This window comes from Canis aureus, chromosome 12 (assembly GCF_053574225.1).
Source record: "Canis aureus isolate CA01 chromosome 12, VMU_Caureus_v.1.0, whole genome shotgun sequence".
Lineage (NCBI taxonomy): Eukaryota > Metazoa > Chordata > Mammalia > Carnivora > Canidae > Canis > Canis aureus.
The window spans coordinates 16,060,189-16,085,390 of NC_135622.1; the positions used below are offsets into that span (position 1 = coordinate 16,060,189).

A 25,202-nucleotide genomic window follows, 5' to 3' on the forward strand; every position below is an offset into this window, starting at 1 on the left:
CTGGCAAAAGAATAGAGTCTGGCGTGGTTTTCCAATTTATTTAGAAAAAATAGACTCTGAATTCACATTCACCCCAGGGCTATGTGGGATGACAGGAAGGAGACACCTGAGATGAGCTGAGAAGGATTTGAAGCACTAGTATCTGAGGGCTGGGGGGGTAGAAGCTAGAGACCTTGTCCCTCTAATCCAGACTGGGGGCCTGGCACCCCTCTCATCCTCCCTCTTTAGTAGTCTTCAGCCATGGCCAGTAGGACAAGGCTGGTCCAGCCTTGGAAAGGGCGGCACCCCATTCCCCGCCCATCCCGGTCACTATACTGCTCCCAAAGGAAACCCGTGGCCTGATACTGCCGCCAGACATTGCCCACCACATTGGTACGGAGCTCACGGTGGAGCTTGGCAGCCTGGGCCTGGTGGGGACCCTCCAGATGACCATAGTGGTAGAGGGCCCCTAAGGCCAAGTAGTTGACATTGAGCCACACAGCACCCCGCCAGTAGGGAGGATCATGCTCTGAATTGCGCTGGCCATAAAAGGGGCTGGAAGCTGCAAGGGAGCGCAAGCCAAACGGGCTCCAGAGATGGCGGCTGTCAGCTAGAACATCCAGCAGAGGCCCAAGGCGGGGGGAATTGGGGTCCAGCAGCCTCAGGAGCAGGGGAAAAAGACTGACATAGCCCAAGGCATCCACATACTGTAAGCGAGGGTGGGGCCGGCCCACTACCCGCACCAACCCCTGAGGGGGCCGAGGCTTCAGCTGCACCGCTTTTGTGTGGTTCCCAAAGTCTGCAAAGACTCCTAGCTCTGGGGCCCAGTGCAGCTCATCCAGGTTCTCTTCTGCCTCCAGTGATGCAGCCAGTGGACCCAGTTCCGCAGCTGCCTCAGCCTCTCCTAGCTGCTCTGCCAGCCGCAGCAGCACACGGGCACCCAGTGCCATCCAGCATCGCAGGTCCAAGTGCCGCTCACTGACTGAAGGGTGTGAAGCCCGGGGATAGTCATCCAGCCCCGAAGGCAGCGTCTTAGGGTTCAACAAGGTTGGCAAGACTGGGTCCCGGCCCCGCCAGCGGTAAGATAGTGGCACTGGGCCTGCCTGGCTCTTATGGAGCCAGGAGAACCAGGCACACAGACGGGGGAAGGCCCTGCGGAGGAAGGCAAAGTCCGCAGGGTCACCAACCTCTAGCATGTGGGCTACAGGCAAAAGCAGGGTTGGGGGGTTGGCGTGGGCTGCCTTCTGCACCAGGAATTCTGGGGGCACCCGGGCTCGAGCCTCATCCCCTAGCACCTGCTCCCGTCCAATCCAGCCATCAGCATTGAGCAACCCCAGCCAGTGGCCTAGGACCTCCCGGGTAAGGCGGGGATCCCACCTCTGGACCACCAACTGGTGAAAGCCCTCATCCCAAAGGAAGCCTCGTGGGAAGAATGACCGGGAGGGCACTGCTGTGAAAAGAGGGACAGGTGGAAAGAGGGCTGGGTCCACCTTCTGCTCAGACCCCTCAACCCCCATGTCTGCCAACACCAGACCTTGTCCGTAAAAGTAGCCAATCCCACCAAGGAGGCCACTGAGGGCAACCTGACCCAAAGCCTGCTCCTCAAGGCTCAGGCCCTTCTCCTTCAGTTGAAAAGTCTTCTCAAAGTGTTCTCTAAAGGCTTCAGCATGGCTCTCCAGGGCTTGGGTCAGTAGGCTGCCTGACAGCTGCTCCAGGGCTTGGCTTCTGCCTGCCCGGGCACTGCCTGATTCAAACACCAACTCCACAGAAAAGGGGGTTTTCAGTGTCACCTGTTGTATCAAGAATTGTCCTTGTCCCTGTCCTTGCCCACTTGGGCCTTTGTCCTCCCATTTCAGAGATCCTGGCAAGCCGAGGTATCGTTCAGGGGAAGCCCCTGGGGGCCGGTGCTGAAACCAGCTATTTAGGCGACTCTTCACCATCTCTGTCAGCAAGGGAAGTCCTGGGTTGGAGGACCAGAAGACATTGTAGCTTGAAGGGAAGAAGATAAATAGGAAACATTACTCAGGAGAGGATGGTGAGCATTATAAAGAGAAGTAAGAGGAGACCGGGAGTCGGGATGGAAGGGTTTGGCAATGTAGGGGACATGGAGCCTAGTGAGAAGGGAAATAACTGGTAGAAAGAGGGGGAGATAGAAATCAGGCTACATCAGCATCCATACTACCCCAACCATCACCCCACACTCTTCCCCCAGTTACCTGCTATACTTGGGGGCAAGATCCCCTGGATTGGTTGGCGCCATAAGTGTAAAGCGGAAGTCACCAAGTTCACTGGAGTGCCCACTGATGAATTTCAACTGCCCTTTGGCCCCAACCTCTGGCACTAGGACTTCCTTGCCATCTGTCACCACATAGAAGAACAGGGACACCAAAGGGAGGGCAGAGGTACCTGAGGCCTGGGTGACCAAGGAGGACAGAAAAACACAGCATTAGATTAGCAGTCTCTCCTGAAAGTTCAGCCTTACTGAAAGGGGCACCATGCAGGAGCAACATGGTAAACATACATCTATAGTGTTGAGGGTGAGAGTAAGCACCCAGTGAGATGAGGTACAGAGCTTTGCGTGTAGGGTTCTCTGAGAATTAACAGAGTGCTTTTGTGTCATGTACTATCCTAAGAACTCTACACATCATTTTCTTTCATTCTTACAATCCTATGACTTAAGTGCTATTTGTATCTCCATCTTGCAGACTAAGAAACCATGGCTTATGGTAATAAATAGAGATGGTCATATAGACAAGTGTTTAAGGCAGGCAGCCAGATTCAGACCAGGCAGCCAGACTCAGCCCCTGCCGTTAACTGCCTCATCATACTGCGGTTTGCTAGCAGCAAAGAAAGGGTGGAGGGAGTCTGGGCTGGGGGGGAAGGGTGTCCTGAGGCCCTGACCTGAGGCTCTACAGTCACTCTCCAGCTCCAGTCCCCTCCGTGCTGACCCCCAGGCCTCTTGACGAACTCAGTGGTGAGCTTTAAGGCCCCATCCTGGATGTGTTGCCGCCCGAAGGAGAGACCGTCGTGGAACTCCCAGCCATAGGGACCCACGCCGTCCCCCTGCTCACACGTGTGCCTGAGCTTAGGGGTCCCTGGGGTGGCGCCTTGCTGTGCCCACATCAGTCCTGGGGGTAGAACGGCCACGTAAGTCAATGAGAGGGCAGGGGATCTGTCCCTCTGGGTCTCCGAGAACTTCAGGGTCAACCCTCCTCATAACTCTCCTGAACCACGCCCCTCCCCACGCTTGCCCTGGCGTGAAGCTGGGGCGCCCAGATTAAGAGTTCGCCTGCCTGCCCGCCCTCCCCGAGGCCCAGTTACCGGTGAGAAGGGGCTTCGGGCTGCGGGTCTTCATGCCGAAGTAGACGTGAGGGCGGTAGGTGCCCCAGAAGAGGTCCGGGGCCACCGCGGGGCTGGAAGAGTCGGGAGGCAGTGATGGGGGCGCAGAGTGCAGTGTGACCGCCCGCCGTGCACGGCGCCACTCCAGCAGCCAGCATCCTGACAAGCCCAGGGCCAGAGACAGGACCACGACGCCCAAAGCCGCTCTCCAGGCAAAGCCACGGGCCTCACCGCCCCGTCGTGCCGGGCCGCCCCGAGCCGCCCTTTCAGCTGTCCGCGCTCCGTCTACAGGAGCTCCGCGGCGCCGCCGCTCGCCCCGAGCCATCCTAGCACCGAGGTATGTGCCGCAGGGTCCTGCCTGGCCTCCCCCGCCGGCCGGTGCCTCCCGCTCCGCTTCCGCCTCCTGTCGGAAGTCCCGCCCCGCCACGTCAGATTAGGTCTCCGAGTACGGAACCGCCGCCACCTGCGTGGCAAAAGGCCGTCTCCTGGGTTAACGTTTCTTGGGCACCCTCGCGGATTTCTCAGGCTAGTAAAGTAATCTCACATTGGCTTGTTCTGTTTTTCAAATGACTATGTATTAAGAACGTGACACGCCATCCCGAGTATTTTACAGTCAATCGCCCCAATCAAGTAGTTGAAAACTGGCCTAGAAAATTCAACTTGGCCCAGGCCAGAGCCAGAAAATGGCTAGCTTGGAGCCCAAGTGTATCTGGATCATTTTGCCCACGCCCATGCCTTCTTTCCTAGTTAAGTGGTGTGCCCCAGAGTGCACCCAAGAGGAAGCCTGAGATCTGTTCCAAGTGTCTTTAAGCAACCCTCTGACTTTAGACAAGTCAGATCTCAGCCTAGGATTCCTTATCTAGATGAACCCTAAAAGGCCATAAGGTGGTGCACGCATTTTAAGAATGCATTTTCTCTCCTTTTCTACAACCCAAGCAAAGAAGCTTAGGGGAAGGATCAATTATATCCAGGTCAGGGAAAGCTGTGGGAAGGAGGCAGCATCTGGACCTCAGGTGGATCTAGAAGAATTTACATTACACTTGATGGTGGCTCAGAAAAGCAACTTAGATTCAGTTAATTATTTCTCACCAACAGCTTGGCATAAAAGTTATTTTTATAAAGTACAAGTCCCTATCCTCCTTTAAAAAACCCTACTCAACACTATTATGCTACTCTAGCTATTACCACACTTCCCGTCCAAACTCATTATATAAAGCCAATACTGCATGTTGCCTGTCCACTTTCTATTTTGCTATAATCTGATATCTGGCCCCTCCTTCACTGGTAGACTTTTTGCTCTTTCACTAATCACCTGACCAATCCCAATGGTCAATCCTGTCTTTATCTTTCTGCTACCATTGCATCTAGTTCACATCTCTATTGTAGCACTTATACCTGGGTTTCATTATTCATCGTTGTATGCCAGGAGTAATCACAGTTACAGGTAAAAGGTAGGTAGTAAATATTTGTAAACTCAACAGATGTTTATTGCACGCTAGGTATCAGGCACTCTGCAAAGTGCTAAGGACACAGAGAAAATGGCCCCAAACTCAAGTTCACAGTGCCAGCATTCAATCTACATTTACAGCAACGTTTGAACCATCAACATTTTTGCAGATAAAGAGAGTGGTAAAATCTGGCCACAAAAAATAGCCAGTTAACCATCGAGATGGTAAACTAAAATCCAGGTTGTAAGTATCCTTTCATCTATAGCATAAGGCCTCTTAGGTAACACTTATGCTCCTAGTAATGTCCTAGGCACCTTACAGATTCCAACTCATGTAATCCTCAGCAGTTTTAAGAGATAGGTATTATTATTCCCATTTTACTAATGAGGAAACAGGCACTGAGAGACTTAATTGTTCCACAGTCACAGAGCTACTTAGGGGCAAAGTTAGGATTTCAACCTCAGGAATTCTGGCTCTTGGCTCTTTACTATACCATACTGCCTCCTGGTAGGTTGTTTTTTGGTAGTTTCTTTTTTAAAGGGGGTGGGATGGGAATAAAACCACTCTTGAAGATAGAACCCTTTTTAAGCAGAGCAGCAATATAGTAATGCTGCAGCAAAATCATGAAAAATGTATCTGACAAAAGATACAGTAGCCAGTGTTGAGAGATCCTTGATTGCCTAGCTGAGCACTCTGAAGTTGTCTAAACCAGTAGACCTCCTTCTTTTTTCTACAACCCTGTCTTGGTAAGAAATAATACTACACTGCAACCAAGTATACACAGATACATACATATATACATATTTTCTATTATATATATATTCATGATTATAGGCTGAAAACTTAAATTTCTAAAAAGAATACTTCCCATTCCCTGTGCCACGCACTCTGATACTTTTTTATTCTATTTTACTTTGTTTTTTAAAGGCTGGTTTATCCCAAATTAATTTGATGATCCATACCAATGGGTGGTAACCTGGTACGAAAAACATATTAGGTACAGTGTGAAGCAAGTAGTAGTGTGACATAAATACAGTGATGTGCTTTAAAAGATAAAATTTAGCAGAGGAAAAATGTTCAGCAAAAAAGGAGACTGGGTGGGAAAATACAATGATGCAGGAAAGTGAATGGGAACAGAGAAAACATTTTGGAAGCTTTTGTTTAAGACAGAATATTCTGAACTTACTGACTGGATATGCAGGGAAAGGAGAGGGCAGAACCAGAGATAATGCTCTGGTTTCCCACCTCGAAGGCTGAGTGAATGAAGTGCCTTTAAAAGAAATGGGAACGTCAGGAGAAGAGGCAAGTATATGTGTATGTAAGATTAACAATTTTATTTTGGACAGTGTTGTGGGATTTGGAGGAAATCCGTACGTAGTACATAACCTGACTATAACAGCAGTTGGGATTAGAGCTAAACAGAGATGTAGGATTTAACCCAAGGGTAGTTTGAATTATGACAGAGAATAGAAAAGAAAAGAATATGGAATATTCCCCAGGAATAGAAAAGAAAATTAAGGATAAGAATAGTACACTTTTATGGTTTTTAAAAAAAAAAAAAAGACCCAAGAGGAAGAGAAGTTCCATAATGGAGTGAATTAAGTGGCAGGCGCTACTGAGATGGTAAGATGAGGACGAAGAAAAACAGCACTGGATTTGGCTGATAAAAGAGGTACCTTGAGTGAGTGATGGGAAAAGCCAAATTCAAAACGGTTAAGCAGGGAGTGATGGTAATAGAAATAAATTCAGGTTTGTCCAGACCCCTATCTGATCCGTGTCTCGTTCCAGAAACGTTGGGTTAGATTAGTAATCACAGGGCTCGCTCTCGCTGTTTTGTTTTTTTGGCGCTCTTTTCCCCCTGCAGATGGTGATCTTGGTGATGAAGTCTCTCGAGCTCTTTTTAGGTAGTTATCCTAGCAATCCAAAGCTAAAATCTGCTTGTTGGGCTCTTCTGCGCTGTCAGCGCCCGGTACCAGGTCCGGGCTTGTCCCCGCTCCCCGCCGTAGTCCTCGCCTGGATGTGGGAGGCAAAGGCTGTGAGCATTTCCTGGGCGGTGAGGTGGGCGCCGCGCATAATCAGGCGATGCCCGTCTCCTGGGGAAGAAACAAACGAGTCAGGCACCGGGAGGACGGCGGGGCCGGGGCTGAGGGCGCGCGGGCTTCCTGGCACCCCTCCCGCCCGCCTCCCTGCCCGAGCCCACCGAACAGCACGTCCACGCAGGGCTCGGAGCCGTCGTGCCTCACGTCCGCAATCACCGAGCAGTTAAGGTTGGTAGAACGGACCTTCTCGCTGCTCACCGCCTGGAGGAAGGTCCTGCGGTGCGAAAACTGCTTGAGCGCCCGGCCGAGGGGGCTAGATCCCCGGCGGGAGGAAGACGCGCCCCCTTCCCGTCCCCAGTCCTTCCGCCTTGTACCTCGTGGATTCCACATTCTTCTCGAAGGGGCAGAATTGAACCCGAACCTGCTTCACAGACCGGAGGCCGAGCCGAGCCAAGGATGCCGCCATGGTGACCTCCGCCCCGGAAGGCCTCGCTCGGGCGGAAGCGTCTCTTCCCGCAGCGCTCTCCTCCCTGACCCGGCCGCTGCGCCGTGCTGCTCTCCGGCCCTCCGGTTCTCCCGCCCTCCGACCCCGGCGCTAGCGTTCCGTGGTGCTTGCCCTCCCCCCGCCGCCCGGGGACAGGAGTAGAAAGGCCAGCAGGGAGGGAGGTGGTTTCCAAACGGGGTATGAAGGGCCCCAAAGTAAGCGGTCGGTAAATACCTATCATTAATAGTCCTGTGGTACCACGGAGAGAACAATACATAGTGCAGAAGCCGTCGCGCCTGGTTCGGAACACGTCCGCCTCGGCGGCCTTTACCCCTTGCGTGCGCTGCTGTACCAGATCTAGGTTAGCTCCATCTTCAGCGCGGGCCCCCTCGGCGAGGACGCTACCCTGGCAGGGGTTATACAGCTGCCAGCGGGTAAACCCTGCTCAGGTAACTGAAGATTAGACACGTTGAACTCTGAGTAACCAAAGCTTAAACGTTAAGGTCCCTTTAGCCCAGCATCTTTAAGTGACTGAGTTACGAGTCGGGGAGTATAGGGTAATACATCTCTCCGGACTGATCCAGGTGCAGAAATGCCTGTTCCACCTCTGGTTCCTGAAGAACTTTATGGTCAACCTGGTTCCTGGGACTTAAAAGGAAGTGGTATCCCAGGCTCCCTGTTTTGTATTGCTTTTTTTCTCTCCTTTCCCCCTGGGCTCCAATCTGATGGTTCTTCTCCCAGAGCCTAGCCCTGAGAGGTTCACTGTCAGAGAACTAGACCTGAGCGTCCCATGGATGCTGACCTCTAGGTCTGGCCCTTCACTCTGGATTGCAGGCACTGGAGGGATCTCGGATTCTTCACTTCTAGGTCCAGGCTCTATGTAGCTTGTGGTTTCTCAGGTATCCTTTCCTCCAAGCTCCCAATTGTAGGCTTAATAGGCAGTTCTAAATGTCTGGGCTTTTGGATAGCTCTTTCTGGCTCCTGGTCCCAGGATCCTTAGGATTCAGGACTGGTCCCCAGGCAGGAAAGAAAAGGCAAGTGCCAACGGCGGCGCTGGTGCTGCCTCAGGGCAAGCCAGGCCTGCTGATTTCCCACCAGGTAAGCCTCTGGGCTAGGTCCCCCACCCCAAAGTGTGCTTAGTAGCTGAGCTGTCTGGGCTGAGGGTGCTCCAAGCCGAAGAGGGGGCTCCAAACTTTCCAGGCTGTTGAGGCTGCTGCTGGGCAATTCCATGGTCTGGATCTCACTGCATGTACCTGGTAAGGCAGGAATGGAAGACAGGCAGTGGGGAGGAGGAGGTATGACCACTATTGACAACTACAGGAGGTCAGTGATGAGGATGGGAAGTAGGGCACAAAAATAGCAAGGGGCAGAGCAAAGAGAACCTAGAGTTGGGGGAAGAGTGACTCACAGCAACAGGGAGGCCTCCTTTGGGCTTCAGGCTTGGGCAAGGGCTGCTGGAATAGACACAGCAGGGCCCCATCCACCCTCTGGAAGATGTTGAGCATGAGCAGAGTCTGGCGAAGTTCAGGGGACAGGCCCCACTGCTCCTCCTCCAGCAACTCCCGGACCACTCCGAAGTCTTGTCTGAGCTGCAGCGCCCCCTGCAGGCTGAAAGAAGGCCAAGGTACAATGTGGCCACTTGCCTCTAACTGCTCTGCCCCCACCTATCCCCTCCCTTTTTCCAGTTCGTTCAGCCCTCTGCCATTGCCTCCTTTTCTCCTCACCTGAACCGGATCCCATGCGTGAGGATGTGGTCAAGCCAGGCACCCAGGATGGCTGTCAGTGCCTGGCCAAGGGCAGGGGCCTGGGCTTGGGGTGGCAATCCCTGCAATCCTTGCAACACAGGCTCCAGTACAGTACGAACCACCAACCCAGCATACTCACTAGGAATGCTGGGCAGTTCTGGAGTGAGAGAAGAGAAAGGACAGGATATGAGGCTATAGGAGATCCTTTGAGGCCCTAACAGAGTGTTTGGGGGAAAATGATAGGCTTTGTGGGGGCACAGAAGGTGAGGGCAAGGATGGAGACAGAGGAGTGGAGCTAGGATTTGGAAGGGTCAGGAGACTGTTACCCATGGGAACTGTGAAAGGGAATGCTAGGAAGAGGAGTTACCAGGAGAGAGCCGATGCCGCCAGTACCGACCCCGTGGCATGTAGAGTTCAAAGCCCTGTGTGGCTTGTTTATGACATGTTTGAAAAAAGAGACTTAGTGATTCTTCAGGCAGGAGCTGTGGAGATATGGAGAAAGTAAAAAGGGCTTATCTGCTAGGGACTTGCCAAATTACGATGCTCTTCTAAATCTGAGGTGTTCGGGATGCCTGAGTGGCTCAGCAGTTGAGCATCTGTCTTTGGCTCAGGGCGTGATCCTGGAGCCCCAGGATCGAGTCCCACATCGGGCTCCGTGCATGGAGCCTGCTTCTCCCTCTGCCTGTGTCTCTGCCTCTCTCTGTGTGTCTCGAATGAATGAATGAATGAATGAATCTGAGGTGTTTAACCTTGCTTCCATAAAGCCCCAGAACAGAAGTGTGTATGCATAATTCCACGGGCTTGGACAGTTCTGAAGAAAGATGCCCTTTTATTGGGTTTTACTAAAGGCCTGGACCCAGGTCTATAATCTTTTATAGATTATAAAAGATTGTCTATAACCTAAAATAGACAATTGCCATAGGATTACCCTGTTCTCCTCAACTTGGTTGTCTAAAAATCCTCCAGGTTAACTTTACTCTATAGGAACATTAATAGGAAAAAAAGAGGGAGACATCCTCAATATTACGAATGTTCCAAAGCAAATGCTAGAGAGAGGGGTCTGCATGATCTACAGACAGGCAGAAGCTGAAGAAAGAAAGGGGGAATTGTACGATCTTCCATCATCTATGAAAGGAAAGCAGGAACTATATGCAGACCAGGAGTGATGAATGTAACTTTCTGAGATTCAGGAACCTTTGCAATGTCCTTGCGCTGAAGTTTTTTTATACCCTACTTCCATTTACCCAGAGTAATAATAAAGCAAGAAACGGCCTAGGTGCTGGTTTGGCTTCTGTGCTTTGATAGGTTATCTTTTTGTAATGAGAGAGCAAAAAAGAGGGGTCTCTACAGTCCATCTTGGAAAGAAACCCTAAGAAATGGGTAATGTGGTGGCAGCTCTGTAAAGAAAACGTGATTAGATGCCTATTAGCCTGAATAGAGAAAGGGGCCTGGGGGCTGGACTGGGAGAAGTAGAGCTCCTGTAGCTCCTGGTACATATCCTGACTACAGCCTATCCTAAATCTAAATTCTACCTCTCTTCTCCTGAAAACCAAAACTCCTTATTTATGCCAAGGAAATTACCCTTTTGTCAACTGATAGTTGTTAGGAATCTCCCTGCACTCAACACTCTCAGAAGACACAAGGTCACACTATGAAATGGTTTTTCTGTCTGGGATGTTGCAGTCCAGCTGGGAAGAAATCACAACATCTGATTCTTCTTTTCCATGCCAGTGCCCTATGCAGTAGAATGCCCAGAGCAGACTCCCAACACTGCAATTACCAGGCAGAGAAACAAGGCATGAAGAGTCCTTTGCACGATGGTCAGTTCACATGGTAAGCACACTTTCCCTATCTCTGTTCTTATGTCTCCTCACCTCCCAACCTGACCACTGTAGCTGTATCAGACTCTATCATAGTCTCCACTGTTCCCCTCCTCCTCTTCCCATGGCTATTACTCATGAGACAAAGCCCAGATTCGGTGGGCTGGTGTTCAGTGCCCTTCACAATATTATGCCAACCTAACTTCTCCACCACAGTCCCCCACCGAACCCTAAACAGAAGTATGTGTGTGTATGTGCACACACGCATGCACACATGCACACACATACACACAGGGAGCTTCCGCTTTGGTCAGGTCATCTCCCCACTACTCCCTCAAGGAACTATGAACTGCCCACCTCCAGTAACCCTTGCCATTCCTCTGAGGCTGCCTAACCACCAGCTCCAGCCATAGACCCTGTACGGAGCTTCTGTAACAATATGCCTGCCAGTCTTCCTTCTTCAGAGTTTCCATGGCCATCATTGTCCAACATCCTCATGAGGAGCCTGCTCTGGGGTATGTTGAGTTGAAGAAGGTAGCAATAAATTGAGGTAGAACAGGCACATGTAGATGGTATGTTAGGGCTAAACTGTTGGGGGGATGGTTCAGTGCATAGCACCAAGGCAGTGTGAGTAAGTAGGAATGCAGAGAGAAAAGGAGCAGGGGGACAAAGTCTGAACTCCATAGTCTTGTCCCTATTTAGGGCAGAGGGGAACTTGGGCAGGAAGAGAAAACAAAAAGACAGAGAAACATCTTCCATAGGAGGAACAGATACTCTGCAATATGGGGAAAAATTAAAACAGAAGTTTAATAATTTTATTCATAAGTTTAGAAGAAAAATATGAGAAGGCAGACAAGTGGATGAAGGTTATCACTGTGGAACAGGAACCAGAGGTGGGGTGGGGGCAATTAAAGTGCTGGGTTTTTTTCATCAGAAGCCTTCTAAAATAATATCCTATTTCTCTTTTAAACTATGGACATGTATTTAATAAAAATATAAGTGATATATTTAGAAAAGAGAAGGGACATCATCTCAAAACTAGTAAATAAAAGGAGTGTCTGGGTAGCTCAGTAGTTAAATGGCTGACTTCAGCTAAGTTATGATCTTAGGTCCTGGGATCCAGCCACCCCACCCCTACCCCTGTGTGCTCAGCAGGGAGTCTGCCTGGCACCTCCCTCTGCTCCTCCCCCTGTGTGTAAGTGCTCTCCCTCTGCCCCTCCACCTGCTTCTAAGTGCTCTCCCACCCTCTCTCCCAAATAAATAAATAAAAGCTTTAAAAAAGCTAGTAAGTAAAAGGAAAGATTCAATCATTTATCTTACCTTTTCTCTACAAAATATACTTCAGAGTAACCAAGTAACTAATGAGGACAAACAATAGCCAAACTGTGGAAGGAGCCTCGGTGTCCATCGAAAGATGAATGGATAAAGAAAATGTGGTCTATGTATACAATGGAATATTACTCAGCCATTAGAAACGACAAATACCCACTATTTGCTTCGACGTGGAGGGACCTGGAGGGTATTGTGCTGAGTGAAATAAGTCAATTGGAAAAGGACAAACATTATATTCATTCATTTGGGGAATATAAAAATTAGTGAAAGGGAATAAAGGGAAAGGAGAGAAAGTGAGTGAAAATATCAGTGAGGGTGAGAAAACATGAGAGACACCTAACTCTGGGAAATGAACAAGGGGTAGTGGAAGGGGAAGTGGGCAGGGGGTTGGGGTTACTGGGTGATGGGCACTGAGCGGGGCACTTGGCAGGATGAGCACTGGGTGTTATGCTATATGTTGGCAAATTGAACTGCAATAAAAAAATTTAAAAAATTAAAAAATTAATGAGGACAAATTTCACTTTATAGGAGTAAGTCAACTAATAAATGAAGAAGAAATGATAGAATTGGAATATCGCCACTTTGCACCCCCTAATGAAATAATGGATCTGGGGATGCCTAGGTGGCTCAGCGGTTGGGCATCTGCCTTTGGGTCAGGGCATGATCCCAGAGTCCTAGGATGGAGTCCCACATCGGGATCCCTCCATGGAGCCTGCTTCTCCCTCTGCCTGTGTCTCTGCCTCTCTCTCTCTGTGCCCCTCATGAATAAATAAATAAAATCTTAAAAAAAAAACAAAAGAAAGAAAAAGAAATAATGGATCTAGGCAGTAATGATCAGTGGCTGTTAACATCACAAAATGAGAGCCTGACATAAACGTGAAACAAAATTGACCATGAGTTGATAATTGTTAAAGCCTCAGGGTAGAAATATGGAGATCCATTATGCTTTTCTACTTTTGTATATGTTTGAAGTTTTCCATAACAACAAGTGAAAGAGAGAACAAAAAATGAACAGAGCAAGAAAAGATAAATTCAGCAGACTCCAAGGACATTCCAAGTCACTGGGATGTTTCACCACCACCACCCCAACCCCAAAGCTGGGCACAGAACTGACTCTTAAACTGCCACTGTCAGGACTCCTGCACTTCTCACCTGGATCTGTGCGGTTAGCTTCTGGATCTCTAGGGCCAGCTGCTGCTCCAATTCAAGAGCCAAACTTTCCTCTGAGGCCAGTCTAGACAGAGCTGCTGCCTCCTGCAATAGAGGCTTTGGCAGAAACAGGAAGTGAGATTTGAGCCCAGCCCAGGCTGCTCCCCTTCCCACTCCCTAACTACTCACAGGTAAGTTCTTCTGGATCAGAAGCAGGAAGGAACCTGGGGCCCATGCTGCCAGATGCTGCTGAGTTCTGCCCAAAAACCAGACCAAGGTGGTCTGCAGGGTACAGAGCCCCAGAGCAAACAGTGCAGGACCTGGGGAGAGGAGGATGGAGTATCTGAGAGATCCAGAACCCCTCTGGGAGGAGGCAGGCTTCAGGACAGAGTAAAGGCATAAAGGGGACATCTTCTACTGTTGTTTCCTCCATCCCCAGCACCTTGTCTCACCTGGAGGCTGACAGAGGAGCAGCCCTGACCTGGGTTCTCGAAGGGCATCCAAGAGAGGAGGAAAGAGCTGTTGCAAAAGTTCAGCGGTATGAGAGGATGAGGTAGGGCTGCTCTGATCTTCACCAGCAGATCCCAAGGCCTGGCAGAAGCCTGAGGATGAGGGATACGGTTTGATGAGGAAGGGGCAATCTGGGGCTGTGTCATTCCCAATGCCCCTTCCTTCTCACCTTGGTCCCAGCTCCAGATAAGAGACTGATGAAATAGGCTGCGACACAAAGAAGCCAACTCCTTCTCACACTCCTGAGGCAGGGATGCTAGTGGGAGAAATGGCTCTGGAGCCTGAAAAGAAGGCCTCTCTTTTCCAGAACCACTGCCCACTCAATGACAGCGGAAGAGGAGAGGCTCCCACCAAGACTCAAGACTTGAGTAGAAAGCAAGACTGGCCTAGAAAGCCCAGATGCTTTAGCCTGTCAGGTGGGGAGGGGAGTTGGGGAGGGGCGTAAGGGGTGGGGGTTGTAGTGTTCATTCTAAAGGGCCTGCTTTTGCAGTCTGGCTGGCCGGGGAATGAGGTGGCTAGGGAGAAGAAAGAGACCCCAGACTGCCCAAATGCCCACCCAGGCCCATCACTCACCCTGACCCAGTGCCTGACTCAGCTGTTGTACCACTGTCCTGCGGTCCCTCCAGGGTCCTAGACTTAGGTCCAGACTCTGAGCACAAGCTGCCCACAGCAGGGTCCAGTACTGGCTCCACAGGGCTCCAGCCCCTCCAAGCCCCAGTCTGCTGTTGGCTGGATCCGTCACGCCCCCCAGCAGCCTCAGCAGCCCGGGCAGCAGCTCCCGCTCCTCTTGGCACCGACTGCGGAGCTGATCCCGCAAGCCTGATCCCTTGAGCGCCGCATCTAGCTGCCCTGCCACCTGGCAACCCCGCTCCCCCGTCAGGAGGCGGAGCACACGGGAAGGCGGGAAAGGGCGCGCAGCCCCTGGGACGGGGCTCAAGGCTTTTCCCTGCAGCTGGTGGTAGGCGGGAAGCGCCAGCAGCACGTCGGCAAGTTGGGACGACCAGCCGGGGCTGGCTGGCTCCCGACCCAGAGCCCGAAGCTGCATCTGGATGGCAGCATCCAGGCACTGGGCGGCCAGTCCGGCGGGCCGCGCCAGGAGTAGCGGCACGCGAGCCTCCGGCAGGCCGATTCGCAGGCCGGCCCCTCGGGAAGGGTGCAGGAGCAGGTCGCGGCACAGGTGAGGCAGGGGGCCGGGGGCCGGCGCGCTGGGGCTCAGGATCCTCAGGAGGCGCACAGCCGCCTGTAGGTGGCGGGCGCAGTCGCGGGCTTGGAGGAGCTGCTCCCGCTCGCGGAGCAGCCGCAGCAACACGGCCCGGAGACGCTGCAGCGCGGGAGGGCTTGGGCGGCCGTCTGCAGCCTCCCGCCACCAGCCCGCGGCGCCCGCCTCGTGGTGCTCTCCCGCGTCCGCCGGCGCCGCCCAGCACGGCTGCCCTCCTGGAGCTCCGCCGGGCCGCGGGTCCTGGCAGGGAAAGCTCCCGGCACCTGGCAGCCCCCGCCAGCCACGAGAGTCCCCGCGAAGAGCCCCCGCCTGCCTTCTCTGCCCCCGCCCCTCCACAGCGCCCCCGGGTTGCGCCCTCGACGGCGGCACCGCAGCGAGCGGAGGCAGAAGGCCCCCGGAGCGAGACGCCTGGGCCATGGGGCGCCCGAACCGACCTAACGATTCCTACTTGCCCGCCCCGCCCAACGCCCGCGGCCGCCGGGACCGACGTGGCCTCTCTCGCGCTCCGTAATCGGAGGCTCTGCCCCTAACAAAGATGGCGGCCTGCTCCGTCCTGCGCCGCCCGTCGGCGGTGTCGGGCACCCGACCGTCTTTCACTTTCGGGTCACTGTTGATAGGCGATGGCGCCGGTTCCGAAGACAGTGGGGCGGATAAAGCTAGGTAAGCAGGTGTGGCAAGACGGGAGGGGGTCCAGGAGGGTAGGGACAGCCCCACTCGGGTCTGTCTTCAGTAGGGTCTTGTGCTTCACGCGGTGGGCGGAAGGCTCCGGCCCCTGCTTCCCGAGTCCCTTGACGCGTCGCCGCCTTCCTTTACTGCTCTAGACTGTCCTCTGCTGCCTGGCTGCCCGCTGGGGGCCGCTGCTGTCCCCAAACTCTGCAAGGAATTCCGCCCTGAGGACTATGGCGCCGAGGTAAAACGGGCTCCTCGCTCCCCCTAGCCCCGTCTATGTCGGTCACGCCTCTTTCCAGTCAGCTGAGCTGAGCCCCGCCACGGCTGGGCGCCACACTGGACGCCCAGGGCTCCGCGGAGGGGCGCCTGGTAGTGGAGGGTGGTGGACGTGGGCAGGATCGGGCGGACGGCGGTCTCCGAGGCGAGGATTGCGGGGTGGGCGGGAGTTGCAGAGGGCGAGACATTATGAACAGAGGGAACAGTGTGAGCAAAGTGGCCAAGGCAAGGCAAGGTGTAGGGAACACTGAAGTCAGATTTGAGTGGTTCGGTTGGAAGTGTTAGAAATGAAGTGGGGGCGGGGGATGAAGTGGGAAAGAAGGCAGCAAGTGGCTTGAAATGCTTTTCGTCTGGCACGAGGGCTTGGGTGTCCTCAACTAGGCGATAGTGTATTGAAGGAGGAAGACGATCAGATTTGGAAGCACGGAGAAGGTGTATTTCCAGCTGCTTCCTGGGTATCTCCAAAACCTCAAACCCACCAAGTCCAGAAGTTAATTCATCATCTTTGCAAGTTGGATGTTTTTCTCTAATCTAAATTTTGGCTGATAACACAAACGGACATCCAGTTGCTTAATGCCGAAATCTAAAAATCATTGTATATGATCCTCCCTTTCCCTTACCTCACACATTGAGTCAGTCACTAAAATCCACTTCAGAAATGTCTCTTGACTCAAGCCCGTCATTTCTATTACTGCCCCTGCTGCCACTGGCTTAGTTCAAGAATTCATTCTTTCTGGCCTGAAGAGTCACTGTGGCTTGCTAACTAAACACTCCACCCCTAGAATCATCTATTCCCAGTGCTATTTCACTTGAGTGCTTCACTCCCCAGATCAGTCCCACTCCCATCACTGACAAGTCAAAGCCCAAACTCATTGGATCACACAGGGTTCTTCAGACCCAGCTCCTAGCTGCATCTCTAATAGAATGGTATCCTCACCAGTCTCTCTGCTTTTGCTCATTCAACACTCTTACTGAGCACCAACAATGTACCAGGCACTGTTTTTAGGCACTTGGAAGACAGCAGTAAATCAACACAAAAATCCTTTTATTTATTTTTTTAAAGATTTTTATTTATTTATTCATAAGAGACACCGAAAGAGAGGCAGAGACACAGGCAGAGGGAGGAGAAGCAGGGTCCGTGCAAGGAGCCTGACATGGGACTCAATCCCAGGAATCCTGGATCAGGCCCTGAGCCAAAGGCAAACATTAAACCACTGAGCCACCCGGGCATCCCACAAAAATCCTTTTAGTCAATGAATTAGAAGCATCTAGTGGAGGCAGCCAGTCAGCAAGTAAACAATATAGTATACCAAATATGAAAAGTACAAGGGAAAGCATAACAAGGATGGGCAGTGCTGAGTGGAATTGAGTTTCTTTTTTTTTTAAGGGAATAGGGCGCCCCAGTGGCTCAGTTGGTTAAGCATCTGCTTTCAGCTCAGGTCATGATCCCAGAGCCCCACATCAGGCTCCCTGTTCAGTAGGAAATCTGCACCTCCCTCTGCCCCTCCCACCACTTGTTCTCTCGCTCACTCTCTCTCAAATAAATAAAATGTTTATTAAAAATAAAGGGAGGGATCCCTGGGTAGTGCAGCGGTTTAGCGCCTGCCTTTGGCCCAGGGCGCGATCCTGGAGACCCGGGATCGAATCCCACGTCGGGCTCCCGGTGCATGGAGCCTGCTTCTCTCTCTGCCTGTGTCTCTGCCTGTCTCTCTCACTGTGTGCCTATCATAAATAAATAAGAACATTTAAAAAATAAAATAAAATAAAGGGAAGGGATCCCTGGGTGGCGCAGCGGTTTGGCGCCTGCCTTTGGCCCAGGGCGAGATCCTGGAGACCCGGGATCGAATCCCACGTTGGGCTCCCGGTGCATGGAGCCTGCTTCTCCCTCTGCCTGTGTCCTGCCTCTCTCTCTCTCTCTCTCTCTCTCTGTGTGTGTGTGACTATCATAAATAAATAAAAAAATAAAATAAAGGGAATAGTCAGAAATGGCCTCTTGGAGAAGGTTTAAGCAGAGATCTGAAGGGGTGAGTCATTCATGGGGGAAAGAGCATTCCAGGGAGAGGAAGTAACACAGACAAAAGCCTTGAGATGGGAGCACACTTGATGTGTGTAGGAACTTCAGAGGAGACCACTCACCACTGTAGTCAGAGATAGGACCGGAGGGTAGGAGATGATTCATAGAGTATTGAGGAGCCAGATTGTGTTGGGCCATGTGGTGAATTAAGAGAATAGCACAGAATGTGCTCTGGGGAGAGGTAGAAGGTCAAGGTAATCCCTTTTTTGTTTATTTTTAGAAATGGCTAGACTGGGCCAGTTAGGAAGTTGAATTAAACCCACCAGGAAATTGAATTTGAGAGTAAGACTTGATGGAAGCACACAGCAGTGTAAATGAAGATGCTGTTGAGTCAGGACTGTCTACTGAAGGATATTCTGGCTCTGAAACTGTTTAGAAAGTTGACTATCCCTCAGTGATCTGAAGTCCTTCCTGTGTATTAGTTTAGCCCTCTGCCATTTCATGTAGGTTCTAAGTTTCTCAGTCAGTGGGCCACCACCTAGTCAGGTATGGTGCCCTCTTCAGGCCGGAAGATGCCACACGGGACAAGATGACTCCTGTCCTCCTCCAAAGCTGACACTGAGGAAATGATTCTTATAAGAATCACAGAATGACAGGGAAAGATTTGAAGAGTCTCATCTCATTTTGTGAATGATGAAGCCAAGGTTCAGAGAGGTTAAATGACTTGTCCAAAGTCAAACAGCCAGGCAGTGGCAAAGCCAGAACTAAGATGTGAATAGCAAAGTGTTCTTTCCAGTTCTATGCTTCTCACCAATTGAGAGAGCAATAAAAAGCAGTGAATAATAAGGTTCTAAATTATATGACACAGACTATGTGAGTACAGCTTGTGAGTGAGGGCAGAGATCATCGGAGATAAAGAGGTTTGAGGGAAGGTGGAATTGGACTTTGAAGGTGAGACAAAGTGTGGGGAGAAGCTCGGAGCCAGGAGGGATTTGGGGACAGTTGGGGGGAAGATCCCAACACTGGAAGGAACCTGATAACAGAGGGATGATGGCAGCCAGGCAGGAGCGAATTACAAAGGAAGATTGGGAAGGTCAGCCAGGGGGTTTTTTGGAAGACTTCAAATCCCAGGCTGAGGAGCTAGACTCAGTTTTGCCTATGGCCCTGGCAGTGGGGGATTACTGGACGTTCCTGAGTAGGGATATATCTGTTGAGAGCTTGGTTTGGGGGGGAAACAGATGGAGTACAGGGGAGAGGCCAACCAGGAACTGCTGTATACATTTAGGCATGAGGTAGTTCCAGCGTGGGTTATATGGGGTTGCTCATAATCAAGGATATGGTGGGGGACAGAGCTGGAAGAACAGGTAAGAGGGCTCTTTCAGGGACATCAGTGTAGCTGACTTGGTGGCAGGTCAAAGGAAGATCTTGTATGATGGAAAAGGCTGGGCTGAAGGCCACACACAACCCTTGGGAAGCAGGAGAGTAGTGAAGGAGGTAATATACCAGGAAAGCCAAAGCAGTGTGTCTTAAGGACACTGAGTGGAGAGAAATCAACCTGTAAGATTCTCCAGGCTAGGTGGCTGGTTTGTGGTTGCCATGGTGGAGGGATCAACCCAGCCAAGCCCCTAGAACTACCCCCAACATCAGCCTCCCTTCCCTTCCCCCTTCCAGGACACAGTGGATTTTCTTCGACGGCTTGTGGAGAGTGATCCCCAGCGCCTGCACCAGATCCATGTGGATAGGAGCAGCGGGCGGCTACAGCTGTGGCACCATGGTGGGGGGTGCAGGGGCCTGGGCCCAAGGATTGAGGCTGGGCTCTGAGATCAGGCCCTGGGGAAGGCTAGCCCTCAGATGCTCCTTTCTCTCATGTTCCTTTTTCTTTCCCTTCTCCTTATCCCTCCTGACAGATTACCTCCTAGACCATTTCTGTGATGAGGGGAAAATGCCTGGACAGAGTGAAAGGACCAAGGGGGCCAAGGGACTGGGGACCTACTGTAGTCTCCAGAAGTCCTTTCTGTATCCTCCCCAAGGGCCTGAGCCCTGTGCTCCTAGCCCCTCTTCCTCTGCCAGTTCAGACAGCCTCCTGCAGGTGGCCATGCCCCAGAAGCTCCTGCTAACTGAAGAGGTGAGACTACCAGCAAGGGGCTTCCACCTCTCCCAGTGCTCTTACAACTGCCATATTCCATGTAATACATCTGTATTGTCCCCTCACCTGGGCCCAGCCTTTCAGGGTCTTTCCATACTTCTGGCCTCTCTTTGGCTTTCTTATTCTCTGTCTCTCTGTCATCTGGTTTTCCTTCTCCAGGAAGCGAACCATCTGGCTGAGGAGCTGGTGGCTGAAGAGGAGCGCATGAAACAGAAAGCAGAGAAGAAACGACTCAAAAAGAAGGTAGCTGGAGGGCAGAAGGATGGGAACCCAGAGGTATCTAGGAGAGGGATGCTTTGTGAGCACAGGAGAGAACTCAAGGTGGCCCATTGTGGACCCTCTTGCCAGAGGGGGCCGAGGGGCTCAGAGCTTGGACAGAGAGGGTCTTGTGGAAGCCATATGGTATGGTGGTTCTGGAGTCACACTATGCTGCCTGGGTTGGAATCTGGCTCTTTTCTTACTGTGAGACCTCTCCCTGGTGACTCTCCTGTCTGCTTTTTCACCTGCAGCATAAGGATAACAACAAAATCTACCTCATGGAGTTTTAGGGATTAAATGAGATAGTGTACGCAAAGCTCTTAACGTGGTACACGATGTATAGTCTGTATTGTACTCATAAAGAATTGGCTTCAAGATACAAATTGTGTGTATGTTTACATATAGTGTTCAAAATATGTCATCAGCATCATTGCCGTTATCATTGCAGCGTCAAAAGGATCGCAAGCGACAGGAGCGCTTGGAGCAGGAGGGCGGGGAGCCCAAGGTGAGTGTCTACAGGCAGATATGAAGAACACTAAGTGCCGGAGGGTGGGAGCTGAGAAGGCAGGCAGCTCAAGGTGATCCCCACCTGCCTTCCCTCCAGGTTGAGGCCACCCCAAATGGGGATGGGAGCCCTCCATCCAGCCCCAGGAACCTTGCTCAGGGACAGTGTGATGAGGAAGAGGTGAGAGCGCCCCACCCTGCTTCCTGTACTTCTTGGTCTCTGTCCACCTTCCCTCCCCCTCCTGCAGAACATACTTTATCCCCACCCCCTCCTGACTTTACTTTTTGTTCGCAGGACTCACTGGATCTGTCTAGCACTTTCGTGTCTCTGGCTTTGCGCAAGGTTGGGCGCAAGGAGGATTGGCCTCCTGGTGCCCGCAGAGAGAAGGGACTGAACCCGGAGCCTCGAGGCAAAACCCGGGGCCCCCATCAGAAGATGCGCCAGGAGGAAGGGAGCTCTCGGATAGAAGAGAGCCCCAGGCAGAGTCCTAAGGCAGAGGTGAGGTGACCAGTAGAAGGAGTTTTCTGGCTGCTCTAGGATTAAGAGATCTGGGGTCAGGCTCCATCACGGACATCCTGACCCTGGGTAGTTTCTTCTGCAGGAAGGTAGGGCTGGTACCATCTTGCAGAACTGTCATAAGAATTACATAAGTTGGATGAGGCTGACTGCAATATTCATTGTTTGAACAAAGGAGAAGGATTTGGGGAGGCTGAGGCCTGAGTCCTGTTTGACTTTTCTCCCCATCCCTAGGCATGTCCAGGACTGCTGGCAGCTGCCTTACAGCAGAGCCAGGAGCTGGCAAGTGAGACTCTCTCCACACACCCCCCACCCCGCCTTCCCTCCCTCACCCTCCCTCCTCCCCCAACTCTCCCTGGGATAGGCCCATCTGAGCCCCCCCACCTTCTCTCTTCCCTAGAGTTGGGGACCAGCTTTGCCCAAAATGGTTTCTACCACAAGGCTGTGGTTCTCTTCACCCAGGCTCTGAAGCTCAACCCCCGGGATCATCGGTGAGTAGGGGCTTGGCCACTGTGCTGGGAGGTCAGGGCAAGGCAAAGTGTTGAAGATCCAGACTCTTGGCCACTTTGTCTTTATCAGGTTGTTTGGAAACCGTTCTTTCTGCCATGAGCGGCTGGGTCAGCCAACATGGGCCCTGGCCGATGCCCAGGTGGCCCTTACCCTGCGACCTGGCTGGCCCCGGGGCCTCTTCCGCCTGGGCAAGGCCTTGATGGGACTGCAGGTATTGGGTCTGAGACTGGAAGCATGGGCAGAATTTGGGTAGTGTGGTATAGGGTTTGGGTCTATATTGCCATTTTGTAGTAAAGCTCCTAGTACCACAGTGTCACAGTGTTAGCAGCACTAGGAGCTGATGTGGGTTTGAGGAGGGGGCAATTTTAATTTCCCTCATCCCCTTGATACCTACACTTTCCTCTTTCCAATCCCTCTGGGACAAAAGCGTTTTGAGGAGGCAGCTGCTGTGTTCCAGGAGACTCTGAGAGGCGGCTGCCAGCCTGACGCAGCCCGGGAGCTCCACTCTTGCCTTCTGCACCTCGCTCTGGTAAGGGAGCTGGGCCCATTGGCAGACCACGGGGGCAGCAGGAAAACCGGCTGCAGTTTCCACAGTGAGCTCTGCTCCCTTCCACCTCAGGCCGGTAGCGAGGGCAGGAACAAGTGGGATGAGGGGCGTGAGCTGTGCTGCCTGTGCTGCCGAGAAGGAGAAATAAGTGCGGCTCCCACTCTCTCCACAGCAGGATCCGCAAAGAGGAGGAATCCGGGAACCACCTGGCTTCCCGCAACCATTCTGCCATGCTGGGCCCAGTGTCTCAAGCCTCCTGCCTGTCAGCCGCCCTCCAAGTGCTGCTCCAAGAGCCTCTGTCCTCCTGTCTGCACCCTGGCCTCGTCTCCCTTGTCACCTGAGCCACTCCAACTCGCCCATCCCCCAGACTCTCCATCTCCAGGGCCCCTCAAAGGGCTCTGGTATCAGGACCGTGGCCCCAGCATCTACCTCAGGCCAGATGATGGAGGATCAGTACCTCATAGGACAGGGCTATGTGTGTATCCCATAGCTCCCTGCATATCTTGAGACCTTGTAGTCTAAAACCATAATTAAAGACTCCCCCGGTGGTCACTCCTCTTGCCACGGAGACCTGATGAAAGAAAGGAGCCCCATGTCCACTGAAACAACCTTTCTTTGATTCTGAAGCAGATGGCTTCCTCTGGGGGCAGTAAGGAGAAAGAAAATCCACCAAGGCTCAGGAGGGAACTGCACGAAAGTTCAGGTCTTTAGACTCCAACAGACCCAGCAGGAAGCATACGGGTTTGCTCTGGGTTTGCTCTGCGTCTTGGCCCTGAGGGATTCATTCACCAGCCAGAACTCTGTGCTCAGGAATGGGGTTAGGGGATGAGTGACACCTGAGTCCCTCCACCCCCTTCACTTTCCTGAACCCAGCTCTCACCTGGTTTCTTGTAGCCCGAGCCCTGCATGCCTCATTTCCTGTCATTTGGTGCATATTCTGACCTCTCCTTTGTCCAGTAGCCTCACTTCCTCCAACTATTAGAAGATTCACTGGGGTTTGCATTTGGGAAGTCCCTTACCAGCTCCTGCCTGGAATAGGCAGGGTTCACAAATCTCCACCTCCCCACTGCTGGCTCTTCTGCTGATGGGACCTCAGCAGGCACCCAGGCTGCTGCTACTGTGGCCATGCCCTTTCTTCACTCCAGCACTGGGCATTGTTTTTGCTTTGTTTTTTAAATATTTTACTTATTTATCCACAAGAGACACAGAGAAAGAGAGGCAGAGACACAGGCAGAGGGAGAAGCAGGCTCCATGCAGGGAGCCCAGCGTGGGACTTGATCCTGGGTCTCCAGGGTCACACCCTGGGCCAAAGGCAGGTGCTAAACCGCTGAGCCACCTGGGCCACCCCCAGCACTGGGCATTGTAATGAGCATTTCCACCAAGGGTCACTGCCCCCCCAAAGAAGGCTGTCATTCCCTACTGCCCGTGTAATAATCACGGTCTTTTGGGTTCTCTAAGATCCTGGCAGCTTCCTCTCTACCCCTGCCTGGGACTCTCCCAGCTCATTGAGATGTGGATCTGCAGGGGACTTTTAGGTCTCCCAGAATGTTTCGCCTAGAGGAACCGTTCATCAGGATAAAATGATCCTTTCTGCCTTAAGGTCTTGACCACACCATTCACACCTGTATAGGAGGTGTTGAAACACCTCCTTTACATAGGGCTTTCCCAAATTCCTTTTGTTTATGGAGCAGGCTCCTTAGATACTGTGTAGCAGACTGAAATCTGCCATTGCTGGTTGGGTCATCTTGAGCAGGTCTCCTAACATCTGTGCCTCAGGTCCCTCCACTGTAAAATGGGGCAGTTCTACTTCTCAGGGCTGTTGTGATTACTGAAAGAGTGTGAGGAAATACCTACCAAGTGCCTTGTACATTATGGATGCTAAATAAACTGGATTTTGTCTGCAAGGGTCCTACATATTTATGATTCCTACAGTGAGAAGAGATGAGTTAAGTTGTTGCTTATTTCACAAAATACAGACTCCCTGGGGCTGCAGTTCTCCAAGCATAGGCATTGGATCTGCAGCAACCTGGGAAATTGTTGCAAACGTATATTGTCAGGCCCTACCCTAGACCTTCTAAATCAGGGGCCCAGCAATTTGTTTCGTGAATCCCTCCAGGTGATCCTAATGCCCAACCACTTGTATTAGGATCTGACAGAGGATATACCATCTGGAGGCTATTTTGGTGGGAGAGATTTGAGTTTTGTTCACCTCCAGCTTGATTTTGAGAAGTGGAAGCCCTGGGCTAGAATTTAGGAGGCCTCAAGTAGAGGGGGATTATGGCCTAGAGCCAATTTACTTGCCTCAATATACCTTCCTAACAAGAATTCTTTGCTCTGGGAGTTCTTTGTTCATGCCTAGTTGGGGAGAGGTGGTTGTGTTTGTTTGAGGGATGATTATATTATGGTGACTCCATTAGAGGCCTGTTCATGTGGCCTTCTTGTTCTAAGCAGCAAGGAGGTACTTCCCTACTTTGGGGACTCCACTAGGGTTCCTCAAAGAATGGGCACCCATCACTACTGTGTGGTATCTTTGCTTTCAGACTAAGTTGGCTCCTTGCTCTTCCAGCCACTCAGAGAAATGTCCCCTCCCCAGTAGCTTGTGACCTATCCTGGACTTGAATCTTCTCTGAGAGCCACAGGACTCCTGACATCTTGTCCCCATTTTGCCCCCTACACACTGCTGACTGGTAGGGTTCC

The 25,202-nt window shown here is 51.9% G+C and overlaps 4 protein-coding genes across 11 annotated transcripts; 1 reads left to right on the forward strand and 3 right to left on the reverse strand.

The window, feature by feature from the left end:
- Positions 1 to 23: 23 nt before the first annotated feature.
- On the reverse strand, positions 24 to 5,489 carry MOGS (mannosyl-oligosaccharide glucosidase). Its single transcript, XM_077842981.1, has 4 exons — positions 3,301 to 5,489; positions 2,881 to 3,107; positions 2,196 to 2,392; positions 24 to 1,968 (listed from the first exon to the last, which is right to left on the reverse strand). Exons 1-4 carry the CDS (start codon positions 3,641 to 3,643, stop codon positions 225 to 227), a joined length of 2,511 nt encoding a protein of 836 aa, XP_077699107.1. The 5' UTR covers positions 3,644 to 5,489; the 3' UTR covers positions 24 to 224.
- Positions 5,490 to 6,075: 586 nt separating this feature from the next.
- MRPL53 (mitochondrial ribosomal protein L53) lies at positions 6,076 to 7,292 on the reverse strand. Its single transcript, XM_077843037.1, has 3 exons — positions 7,180 to 7,292; positions 6,967 to 7,079; positions 6,076 to 6,859 (listed from the first exon to the last, which is right to left on the reverse strand). The coding sequence occupies exons 1-3, from the start codon at positions 7,269 to 7,271 to the stop codon at positions 6,726 to 6,728; spliced, it is 339 nt and encodes a 112-aa protein (XP_077699163.1). The 5' UTR covers positions 7,272 to 7,292; the 3' UTR covers positions 6,076 to 6,725.
- A 993-nt stretch (positions 7,293 to 8,285) lies between these two features.
- On the reverse strand, positions 8,286 to 15,990 carry CCDC142 (coiled-coil domain containing 142). 3 transcript variants are annotated; one of them, XM_077842982.1, is made up of 9 exons: positions 14,419 to 15,986; positions 14,015 to 14,101; positions 13,788 to 13,937; positions 13,525 to 13,655; positions 13,339 to 13,452; positions 9,402 to 9,516; positions 9,014 to 9,191; positions 8,698 to 8,897; positions 8,286 to 8,542 (listed from the first exon to the last, which is right to left on the reverse strand). In XM_077842982.1, exons 1-9 carry the CDS (start codon positions 15,479 to 15,481, stop codon positions 8,286 to 8,288), a joined length of 2,295 nt encoding a protein of 764 aa, XP_077699108.1. In that variant the 5' UTR covers positions 15,482 to 15,986. The 3 variants fall into 3 exon arrangements, with proteins under 3 accessions (XP_077699108.1, XP_077699109.1, XP_077699111.1); XM_077842985.1 differs by having other exon boundaries at positions 8,290 to 8,542; positions 8,698 to 8,890; positions 14,419 to 15,990; XM_077842983.1 differs by lacking the exon at positions 14,015 to 14,101 and having other exon boundaries at positions 14,419 to 15,987.
- Positions 14,765 to 24,409, forward strand: TTC31 (tetratricopeptide repeat domain 31). Of its 6 annotated transcripts, XM_077843014.1 has the most exons (13): positions 14,798 to 15,724; positions 15,886 to 15,974; positions 19,695 to 19,797; positions 19,931 to 20,148; positions 20,329 to 20,412; positions 20,876 to 20,932; positions 21,032 to 21,112; positions 21,227 to 21,430; positions 21,683 to 21,734; positions 21,849 to 21,939; positions 22,028 to 22,169; positions 22,386 to 22,487; positions 22,678 to 24,409. In XM_077843014.1, exons 1-13 carry the CDS (start codon positions 15,685 to 15,687, stop codon positions 22,993 to 22,995), a joined length of 1,581 nt encoding a protein of 526 aa, XP_077699140.1. In that variant the 5' UTR covers positions 14,798 to 15,684; the 3' UTR covers positions 22,996 to 24,409. The 6 variants fall into 6 exon arrangements, with proteins under 6 accessions (XP_077699137.1, XP_077699140.1, XP_077699139.1 ...); XM_077843011.1 differs by having other exon boundaries at positions 14,765 to 15,724; positions 19,695 to 20,148; XM_077843013.1 differs by having other exon boundaries at positions 19,695 to 20,148; positions 22,681 to 24,409.
- The last annotated feature ends 793 nt before the right edge of the window (positions 24,410 to 25,202 follow it).

Excerpts from the sequence above, each read along its gene's own strand:
- MOGS (XM_077842981.1), bottom strand. The coding sequence starts at position 3,643 with ATGGCTCGGGGCGAGCGGCGGCGCCGCGGAGCTCCTGTAGACGGAGCG. Across the intron at positions 2,393-2,880 it reads GAGTGACTGTAGAGCCTCAG|GCCTCAGGTACCTCTGCCCT; the intron begins GTCAGGGCCTCA and ends TTGGTCACCCAG. Across the intron at positions 1,969-2,195 it reads CTTGCCCCCAAGTATAGCAG|CTACAATGTCTTCTGGTCCT; the intron begins GTAACTGGGGGA and ends CTTCCCTTCAAG.
- CCDC142 (XM_077842982.1), bottom strand. The coding sequence starts at position 15,481 with ATGGCCCAGGCGTCTCGCTCCGGGGGCCTTCTGCCTCCGCTCGCTGCG. Across the intron at positions 9,192-9,401 it reads GCGGCATCGGCTCTCTCCTG|AACTGCCCAGCATTCCTAGT; the intron begins GTAACTCCTCTT and ends CTCTCACTCCAG. Across the intron at positions 8,543-8,697 it reads AAGGAGGCCTCCCTGTTGCT|GTACATGCAGTGAGATCCAG; the intron begins GTGAGTCACTCT and ends CTGCCTTACCAG.
- TTC31 (XM_077843011.1), top strand. Across the intron at positions 20,413-20,875 it reads AGAAACGACTCAAAAAGAAG|CGTCAAAAGGATCGCAAGCG; the intron begins GTAGCTGGAGGG and ends TTATCATTGCAG. Across the intron at positions 20,933-21,031 it reads AGGAGGGCGGGGAGCCCAAG|GTTGAGGCCACCCCAAATGG; the intron begins GTGAGTGTCTAC and ends CCTTCCCTCCAG.
- MRPL53 (XM_077843037.1), bottom strand. The coding sequence starts at position 7,271 with ATGGCGGCATCCTTGGCTCGGCTCGGCCTCCGGTCTGTGAAGCAGGTT. Across the intron at positions 7,080-7,179 it reads AAGAATGTGGAATCCACGAG|GACCTTCCTCCAGGCGGTGA; the intron begins GTACAAGGCGGA and ends TTCGCACCGCAG. Across the intron at positions 6,860-6,966 it reads CTGCGTGGACGTGCTGTTCG|GAGACGGGCATCGCCTGATT; the intron begins GTGGGCTCGGGC and ends TTTCTTCCCCAG.